Consider the following 10,868-nt stretch of genomic DNA (forward strand, 5'->3'; position numbering starts at 1 on the left):
TAAGTCTTCCAATTCATGAACACACGGTATCTTGCCATTTATTTGGGTCTTTAATTGCTTTCCGGAGTGTTTTGAAGTTTTCATGTATAAGTAACCTCCTTGGTTAAATGTATTCCTAGATAAATTTACTATTTTAGTTACTATTTGAAGTGGAATTGTTTTCTTAATTTACATTTTGGATTGTTTTTTGCTGGTGTATAGAAACAACACATTTTGAGTATTCCTGAAATTTTGCTAAATTCCGTTATTATTTCTATTAATGTTCTAGTGGATTTTTTTTGGCATTTTCTACATAAAGGATCATTACACCTGAAAATAGAGATACTTTTCCTTTTCCTTTCCAATTTAGATGGCTTTCATTTCTTTTTCTTTCCTAATTACTCTTGCTAGAACCTGCAGTACAATGTTGAATAGCAATGGTGACAGCAGGCATCCTTGTCTTTTTCCTGACCTTATGGGAAAAGCTTTCAGTCTTTCACCATTAAGTATAATGTTGGCTGTAGGTTTTTCATAAATGTACTTTACCATGTTGAGGAAGTTCCCTTATATTCCTATTTACTAAGTGTCTTTATCAAAAAGTGTATTGGATTTTGCTGAATGCCTTATCTGTATCAATTGAGATGATTGTGTGTTTTTCTGTTCCTTCTGTTGATATGATGTATTTCCCATTGATTGAATTTTCTTATTTGAACTACCCTGCATTCCCACTAGTGATAAATATCACTTGGTCATGATGTATAATCCTTTTAGCATGCTGTGTAATTCAATTTTCTAATATTTGCTAGTTGAGGATTTTTGCTTCTCAATTCATAAGGGAAATTGGTCTGTAATTTTCTTGTGATGTCTTCATCTGGCTTTGGTATCAGGATAATACTAGCCTCATAGAATGAATTAGAAAGATCTCCCTCTTCTTGAATTTCATGGATGGATAAACAAAATGTGGTACATACATACACTGGAATATTATCCAGCCATAAGAAGAATGAAGGTCTGATACAGTTTACAACATAGATGACACTTAAAAGCATTATAGTGAAATGAGCCAGTTGCAAAGGGATAAATGTTGTATGAGTCCAGGTACATAAAATATCTAATATCTAAAATAACCTAATTTATACAGACATAAAGTACATTAGAGGTTATCAGGGGCTGTGGGGAGGGGAAATGGGGAATTATTTAATGGGTACAGAGTGTCTGTTTGGAGTCATGAAACGTCTTGGTAATGGATGGCATTAATGGTAGCAGAGCATTTAGTTTTAATTGATACCTCTGAAATGTACACTTAAAAATGGTTATGATGGGAAATTTTGTTATATATTTGTTATATATTATATGTTACCACAATAATAAAGAAAAGGTAGATTTTCTCTTAGTAGTTCTAGAATGAGGACTGAGATTCTGCATTTATAACAAACTCCTGAGGGCATACTGAGTCATATTTGGAGTAGCAAGGGATTAGAGCATTTTCCCTTCTGTCTGGTTTCTCTAAGCCAAGAGGCAAAAGGAACTGTATTGGTGTTATCCCCCAGTACCCCGATTGTGTGTTGCTCTGTTACCTGGCCAGAGGTCAAGTGTAATCACAGACATGCAACCTGTACTTTGTTAACCACCTCTATTCTAGAGCCAAAACCCATGTGTATCCCCTCTCTCCCTGAAGGACAACCTCTAGGGCAGCCCTAGTAATTTGTACAGTGTGAGTTTCCTAATTCAAATTAAATTTAAGGAAATGTGTTAAGTAGGAAATAAGATCAGGAACATGAGGATTGCTGCTCATTAGAATGTATTATAGAAATGGCCCCACACCTGTAAGAGAAAGATCCCTGAGCACTGAGCAAATAATAACACAGCCGTTTTACCAAATTTACTATTTACAGTTCAAGAATATGAACCATTTATGCAAATTGGGGGAGAGCAGAATCATAATTTTTCAATTTTATATTGTCTTTATCATAACCGCAGATGATAAAAGGCATTAAAATGTGTACATAAAAGTTTTGTGGTAACGGTAGTTTTTGGTGGTGATGGGTAATGAAAGTCCATTTCCACCCCCTGAGAAGTGCTAGATGTTTTTAAATCAAAATGATATGTGATATGCTTTTATGCTACTGTGATTTTTAAAACTATGCTTTTAAGAATAATATTAAAAACAAATAAATAAATAGAATAATGTTAGTACAATGAAATAAAGCAATCTTTTAAAAATTTTCCCAAGTGCAAGTAAAAAGGACAAGATATTCCTTTGTAAAAATCATATTGAATTTTGTGTAATCTATATATCTTAAAAAAAAAACAAAATTTTTTTCAAAAAAATCATATTCCAAACTAGAAATAATTTATAGGCAAAATAAATATTGTCAGTTCTGGTCAACCAATTCTTATGTGTATCTTGCAATAAAAAAATAATGTATAGGTATAAAACACTTTTATATTTCATACTTTTAGGATAATGTAATTTCTTTATAGAAGTATGAAATTTTCAGCACCTAGTCTTTATATTTTATTACAATATTTTTACAACTGAAAGTCAAAATAGAAGAGAATGGATGTATGGTTAGGGGTATAGACTATAAAACCCTTTAAGACTAAGGAAAAACTATGGTAAACCACAGGTGCTTATATATTTTTGTGCTGTGGGTCATTTTGTTAGTCTTGTGAAATCTGGGTAAATCTTATTAAAAAATTCATTTTAAATGCAAAAATAAAATGCTTTTGACTACGAAAGTAAACTACTATATTTAGTAACAGTGAATAAATTATTAAAAATAAATTTGTGATACAGTAATAGAGTGTGGACTACAATGTGGACCACTGTCCATGTGGTGCAGCGGTGCTCCGGAATGTATTTGCCAGGTGCAGTGAATGTGCCGCGATGATGGAAGAGGTTGTTGATGTAGGAGGGGTTGGGTGGGTGGGGTGGGGGGGTGTATGGGGACCTCATATTTTTTTAATGTAACATTTAAAAGAAAAGAAAAAAGAAAAAAAGAAGACAGGCAGACAGCCTCCCCCATATCCTCTAGCCACTCTAATAACTGCATATTTTATTCGTATAGGCAATATTTCAAGATATCTAAGTCTATAATGTGATATGAAATCTTTTTCTCCTGGTAATAAAATCACAGGGACAGCTAATGCTGCTGTAGTTCATTGATGACATAAATGAAAAAACGCCAAACTGCAGTTAGAGGATATGAATTTTTTTTTCCATCTGAGTTCACAGACCCACTGAACTCTGTCCACAAAAGTGGACTCCTTCCTCCATGCCTCTGGCTCATCTAATTCCCTAGTCCTCATCCTCTAAGGACATCCCCTCCTTCTTGCTTTCTTGTCTTTCCTTTCCCTTCCCACTCTCCAGGCTAATACTGGGTGTTGTCTCCCCACCTTCTCCTCACCAGGTTCGAGCTTACCTCGCGAGCAACAGTTCTATGAGTGGCCCTGCTGAGTTTAAACAAACCGCCTGCCTGTGCAATGATTATCCAAGAACCTTCTTCTGGGACTTTGAGATCACTGGTAAGTACAGGAATTGTCTAAGGGGAAAACTTCACATCAAGGAAGGAAAATTATAAGGAGAAACATGGCTCTGAAACAGGAGTAGGAACTCTAGGGCAGAATGACAAAGGGAAAGAGAGAGAAGGAAAAGAGGGGGAAGAGTAGATGGCCACTATGCCCAGGTTATAAATGTGAGAGGTAGCATGAAAATAGATAATAAAGGAGATACATTTTCAAATGATTTAGAGAAAACTAAATCCAGTGGGAAGGTCCCTAATACTAGTAGAATGATAGGAACCTGATGGTTAGAGTGTTGTCACAGATGATCTTTGTCCTTGTCTCTTTCAGACACTACACAAATTGCAGCTGTAGTTGACGTTGTTCGGGAGCTAGGTATCTGCCCTGAAAATAAGGCCGTTATACCCATCCAAGCAAACCATTTTTATACCATCCGTACGGTAACAATAGACCCTTAATGGAAGTCCTTGTCTCTCTGCCCCCATACCCAAGTAGTTTCATCTAAGGCAAGTTCCCCTTGCCTGTTGGCCTCTGCTGTGGTCTGCCAAATAAACTTCTTACAAGCATCTCTGTGTTTTGCTTATATCTTCCTCCAAAATCTACCCCTGAGGAGCTCCAAAACATTCAAAATTTCTAGAACTTTAGATTTTCAAAGAACCGTTACTAGGCAGATTTTATGAGTCCCCACTGCCCATTGCTATAAAGTGAAAGAGAAGAAATGGGGAATAAGAAGGGGATCATTCTCACTGAAAGGAAAAGTAATAGTCCTAAAGCTCGAAGTAAATGAGTGACAGAACCCAGACAGGCACCCACTTCCTTTACTACATGGTTCAAATACATCCCATCTCACCTCCCCAGCAACCACTTCAGATCCCAGGGGGTGCAACCAGAAGAGGCAGAGGAAAGGTCTGTGGTCCCTGAATGAACCATAGCATCCTACTTGATTCTGTTGCTTCTTTTCAACTGGTGAAAACCAAAGACTGAATGATTCTCAGGGAAGTGGGACTCCTCTGCAACTCTGCCCAAACACCTAAGGCACAACAAAGAGAGAACAGGAAAAGAACAAAAGGAGCCCTGAGGGTTTTTTCAGAGAGGGCCAGGGGTGCTTCCTGATAGAACTGGAATATGAGCAAGGGTCATGGCACGAAGTGTGCAGAGGGCATTCCAGCAGATAGAAAGGCAGGCACCAAGAGGTCGAAGCATGATGTGGTGGCATGTTCAGAGCAGATAAATAGTTTGATACTGGGAAGTATTAGGTACAAGCTTGGAAGGCTATAGAGGAGACTGGCAAGGGAGTAAGAAACGTGGAGTGTGCCCGGGCAAGGAAGCACAGTTCTATCCTACAGATCAATGATTCGAAATGAGCATCAGAATCCAGGACAGAGAAACATGATCATTGGAAACCCTTATTTGATACATTAATATGTTAACGCTGTGTGTTTAACATGTATCCAAAATGCACCAAACATTTTTATTTACATGATTTATCGTATGCTGTATTATAAACAACCACAGGCATCCTATTCACTCAATATCTATTTATCAAATGCCTACATGTGCTGTTACCTGCTTTAGTTACTTGTTTTTACACACGTGAATCAGAAATTTTCATCCTGAGCTTTTGAGGCTTACATTCTTTGTGAGAGATTTATTTTTACTCTCATTTACAAGGAAACTGGGAAGAGACTTTGAGTAATTTGTATATAATTAGCATGGAACAGAACTAGCATTTGAGCCATGCAGGCAGTCTGCTATATGGGCCTTTGTACCTAACTTCTACACATCGCACACATAAACACACACACTCACACACACACTCATTCACCTTCCATCCTCAAAAGCCCCAACAGAAAACAGTTCAAAATTGCTTATTTTACTTCTCTACTAGTTCTTGGGTATACTGTTACCTCCTGACGGTTCCTTTGTCCTCCAGTGTAGCTACAACTCTTCATTGACTACAGAGCAGCACTGTGTAATAGAAATATATTGTAAGCCTCATATGTAATTTTGAATTTTTAAATAGCCACAATAAAAAGAGTAAAAAGAAATAGTTGAAAATAACATTTTATTTAACCAAATATATCCTATGCATTATAATTTCAAGATGTAAATAAATTTTTTTAAATGGTAATATATTTTACCTCCTTTTATTCAAACTAAATCTTTGAAATCCAGTAGGTACTTTAAGCTTACAATACAGTTGTCAGATTAGCCACATTTAAGGGCTCAATGACCACATGAGACTAGTGACTACTATATTAGTCGGTGCAGATATTAAACATTTTCTCTATCTCAAAAAATGCTGTTGTACAGAGCAGGCCTAGAGTCTCAGTAGAACAATGTGTAATTGCTGCCAATTGTGTTACTCGCTGCCAACCCTCATCAGAGAGGGAGACACAAACTACGACAATTAGCACCATCATCACCACTACCATCCTGACATTATTGTGGGGGGAGAAATGATTGGTCTGCCTTTGAGAATGACTTTTCTGTTGAAATTTACTACTAGCTGCTTCATTCCTTTCCATTCCTTCAGCAAACTGTCTTTAGCTTTCATTAGAGATCTCAGTAGCTATATAACTCTGAGTACTTGACTGAAATATTGCTTTACCCCAAAAAGGCAATTTGTAGCCTGTTGAGTATTTGTGGAAGGCTGTCAGAGGTAGTACCCAGAATTGTCAAGTCAGGGAGATTAACTGGATAGGATAGCTTGGCTGAACCAAATGTCCAACAGACACAATTATGAGTCCAGGAAACGTCTATAAAATCAATCAAACATATATGCATACTTTATATGTGGTCCTGGGTATTGAGTGAGAAGTTGTTGAACACCTGAGAACTTGCTAATTTAGCCCTGGCTTTAAAGAATGCCAGTCCTCAAATAAGACTAGCCTATTACCCCACAGAAAGAGAAGTCTAAAATTTCGCACTAAAACCATGATACATGAGGTTTCCATGATCCATTCTTGAACCTAGAGAATCAAGTGTTAAAGGAATAAAAAGTAGCACTATAATGAGATAGCTGTCACCAGGCAGAATAAAGGACAGTAATAGCCCAGCCAAGCCTGATTCTGATCCCCTTCCCACAAATCAGAAGTCAGGAAGGAATCTAGAAAATGTCCAGATTTTCTTGCACAAATGCAGATATACATACATACACAACAAGAGTCATAGTTGTTGGAGAGTTAGGGCAGGTTTTCTCCTTTTCATATACTTGAAAAGTTCAAATAGATAAAGACTTTCTGCTACAACTGGCCAAACCAAAAGATATCTGAGGTCATTAGAAACAATTTGGGGACATTATACCCCCAAATGTACAAACACGGAAGTACATTTTCCCTTTCCTTCACAAATATAGGGATGTTGCAATTGGCCCTCGAGAGATCATTCATAATTATTTAGACCAAGTTACCATATGTTTGTCCCTCTCAAAATGGAATAATTTAAGCATGATCCATGGAAAAATATGTACCTATGTACATACAAAGCAATCAAAAAAATATTTTAAAAAAGCTCAGAAGCAGTCATTGCTTCCCATCTCCTATATCTATCCATCACTTCCTACGAGGGATGTGGCTCTTCTCTTGTTGGTTCAATATTGCTTGGAGTTCCTGGAAGAATCATAAATTTGGCATTCATAAAACTTAACCGACCTTCTCATTCTTCCCCAACCCAAATCTCTTTCTGTAGTCTTCATTTAATTTTTCTGAGTTCCCATCTTTCCAGTTACATAAATCTTTGAATCCCCACACTATTATTTTTATTAGGATTCTTGGTTACCTTTCTTATCCCCTCTATTGGTCTATAAAATCTTTATTGATGATTTTATGTTTATTCTTGGATGATATTTTAAAATACAAACAACACTTTTCAATTTTTTTCAGTAACTGCGTTTTATCTTTTAGCCCTTTCACCATAAACACTGGACAATGAGGTTGAAGTTAATTTCCTCAATAAGAAAGCCAAATAGAGAAAACATAAAAAAACAAACACTTGGCACTTGATTTCCAATGTATGTCTCAAATTCCATAACAAAGACAAACTTTCAAAAAGCCAATGAAAGAATCAAGATTTTTTGAGGAAAAAAATGGTTTTTTGAACTTCAAAACAATGAACCTATAGGACATGTAGCCTAAGGTTGCTACTATAAACAAGAGAGCCCAAGAAGAATACATGATAATGCAAGAACTAGTTTGTCCACATAGAATAAAATAAGCACTACTGACTACTGGAAGAGGATGGATTAGGGGAGGAGAATAGAAACAGTAGTATGAAACAATAGAATTGGAACTGTTACAGGTTTCTGAGGAATGGATCTTTGCCTGATCCTCCCTCACAGCAGAGAAGTGGGTATCCTTTATTAGGATTATATATTGTATAGAAAACTTGCAGAAAATCGGGCATGTGGACAGAGTATTGATGGCCAAAGGGGGTGTCTAAATGGATAGAAGGAATGAGTGAGTCCATATATCTAAACATCATATGGCAAAATAGTTGCCATGGGGAAAGAGGGCATCTCAGTCTGGGTTCCATGAAAGCAAAGTCTAAGACAAATATGTGTGTACAGGAAGTTTATGTAGAAAAAGTAGAAATAAGGAGTTAGGAGAGTAAAAAAGAAAAGAAGGGAAGTTAAAATAAGGTTTTGGGGGAAACGGACTTTGGCCCAGTGGTTAGGGCGTCCGTCTACCATACGGGAGGTCCGCGGTTCAAACCCCGGGCCTCCTTGACCCGTGTGGAGCTGGCCATGCGCAGCGCTGATGCGCGCAAGGAGTGCCGTGCCACGCAAGGGTGTCCCCCGCGTGGGGGAGCCCCACGCGCAAGGAGTGCGCCCATGAGGAATGCCGCCCAGCGTGAAAAGAAAGAGCAGCCTGCCCAGGAATGGCGCCGCCCACACTTCCGGTACCGCTGACGACAACAGAAGCGGACAAAGAAACAAGACGCAACAAATAGACACCAAGGACAGACAACCGGGGGAGGGGTGGAAATTAAATAAATAAATAAATAAATCTTTAAAAAAAAATAAAAATAAAAAAATAAAATAAAATAAGGTTTTGTTACCAATTTGGCGTTATACCAGGAACTGCTCAATTGGAAAGGAACTTTGGCAATGCATCATGAAACACGTCCCAAAACAGTGTCCAAGCAGAGCAAGGGGCTCTAAGAGTTGGGTCATCCTACAGGTCAATTAGTTATCAGCCAGAGCTATGTAAATCACCTGTTTGGAGGGCCCAGAAGACTAGAAGAACCTCCTGCAACATTCTTGGAAGAAACTCAAGGAGGAGACTGCCCATCTGCAGTGAAGATTTGTGAGTAGAGAACTTCATGCCACAGAGGTTAGTGCCCATCCTTCACTGGTGGTGCAAGCTGCCTCCGGAACTATTCCATGGCTGGAATTGGAAGCTCCATTTACCAAAAACAGGGGAGGAAGAGAAAATTGGGTACCAATTTCAGCTACTGGTTAGTAAATTCAGCTGCCTAAAGTCCACTCCTAAGAATGGCTAAAATTTGAACCTTTCCAAGTTGGAAAGAGGCCAATAGGCTCCACTTTAACGCTGCCCCCCACATGAAGGGAAGCAGGGCTGGCTTAAAATCACAGTGAAGGTAGGGACCAGCTTCTTTCCACACAGGTCTGATTGCAGCTCTAGCCTAGGCTCTAGCCCCACCTCTGCTGGGGGCGGGGAGGGGGTGACCTGCACCAGCCTCTCCAGGCAACTGCAGGTACTTTTGCCCTGCATGGACAAGATTGGTGGGCAAATATGTGGATACATCTCCACCCCCAAGAGAATAGGAGGGGGGCGGTGTCTCCTCAACCTCTCCAGGCAACTGCAGGAGCTTTCAGCCTACACAAACCAGATTGTTGGACACATCTCAGTTCCATCCCACCCCTGACAGGACAGGAGTAGGAATAATGTGCTGTCAGCCTCTCTGAGCAACTGCAGTCACTTTAAGGCAGCACAGATTAGACTGGCAGGCAAACCTGTGGATACATCTCCACCCCCAGCAGGATAGGAAGGGAGTAATATTTCCTCAGCCTCTCCTGGCAACTGCAGGTGCTTTCAGTGCACATGGACTAGACGTTGGGCACTCCTGTGGGTCTATCCCTACCACTGGCATGACAGAATGGACAGTGTTCACTCAGCCTCTTCAAGCAACTACTGTCACAGTAGTTGCTAGCACAGACTAGATTGCTAGGCACACTGGAAGCTCCATTCCCACCCCTGGCAGGGAAGAATGGGGACCAGTGATTCATCAGTCTACATTGGCAACTGCAGTCACTTTTGGCCTGCAGGGCTAAGTTTGCTGCCCATACCTGCTGCTGTATCCCCACCCCAGGTAGGGGAGAAAGGGGCATGGAGCTTCATCAGTCTCTCAGGGCAACTATAAACAGTCTTGGCTGGCACAGCCTGGATTACTGCACATGGTTGTGGCTCCACACCTATCCCTGGCAGGGGAGAGAGGTGGGAGAAGCTTTGATATTCCTGGCAGCTTCAGCCTCCATGGCTTACAATACCAATCACATCCTTGACTCCTATTCCATTACCAACAAAGGAGAAAAGACAACAAACAGATGAAAAAGAGTTGAAAAAATTCAGATTGGCTTAACATGAGCCGCTTTAAAGTTCCAAATTAAGCTGAACCAAGGATCAGAGAAGGGCTGTAGCACACAGCCAATCAAACAGAAAACCCTACACTAAAGAAAGAAGAGAGGCCAAAAATAAATACATCTAGGGAAGATTTGGCTCAATGGATAGAGCATCCACCTACCACATGGGAGGTCCAGGGTTCAAACCCAGGGCCTCCTTACCCATTTGATGAGCTGGCCCATGCACAGTGCTGATGCGCACAAGGAGTGCCATGCCATGCAAGGGTGTCCCCCATGTAGGGGAGCCCCACATGCAAGGAGTGCACCCTGTAAGGAGAGCTGCCCTGCATGAAAAAAGTACAGCCTGCCAAGGAGTGGCACCACACACACGGTGAGCTGACACAGCAAGATGATGCAACAAAAATAGACACAGAATCCCGGTGCCACTGACAAGAATATAAGTGGACACAGAAGAACACACAGTGAATGGACACAGGGAGCAGACAACTGTGGGGGGTGTGGGTAGGGAAGGGGAGAGAAATTAAAAAAATAAATCTTTAAAAATGAATAAATAAATACATCTAGTAAATCATATGCCAAGACACCAACAAAAAATTACAATCCATACTAAAAAACAGGAAGATATAGCCCAGTCAAAAGAACAAACTAAGGTTCCAGATGACATAAAGGAGTTGAGATGACTATCATATATGTTCAAACAAATCTACTTAATAACTTCAATGGGATGGCTAAACAGATTAAAGACATCAGGAAGACAATG

At 39.7% G+C, this 10,868-nt stretch overlaps 1 protein-coding gene across 1 annotated transcript in view; it reads left to right on the plus strand.

Moving 5' to 3' along the window:
* PIP (prolactin induced protein) overlaps window positions 1-4,070 on the plus strand; it is a 40,612-nt gene extending 36,542 nt beyond the window's left edge. The window contains exons 4-5 of the mRNA XM_004474152.5: window positions 3,393-3,507; window positions 3,835-4,070. Coding sequence (XP_004474209.3) covers window positions 3,393-3,507; window positions 3,835-3,962 — 243 coding nt within the window. The 3' untranslated portion in view covers window positions 3,963-4,070. The remainder of the gene's footprint in view (window positions 1-3,392; window positions 3,508-3,834) is intronic.
* Window positions 4,071-10,868: the final 6,798 nt, after the last annotated feature.

The sequence above is a fragment of the Dasypus novemcinctus genome, chromosome 5, assembly GCF_030445035.2.
Source record: "Dasypus novemcinctus isolate mDasNov1 chromosome 5, mDasNov1.1.hap2, whole genome shotgun sequence".
Lineage (NCBI taxonomy): Eukaryota > Metazoa > Chordata > Mammalia > Cingulata > Dasypodidae > Dasypus > Dasypus novemcinctus.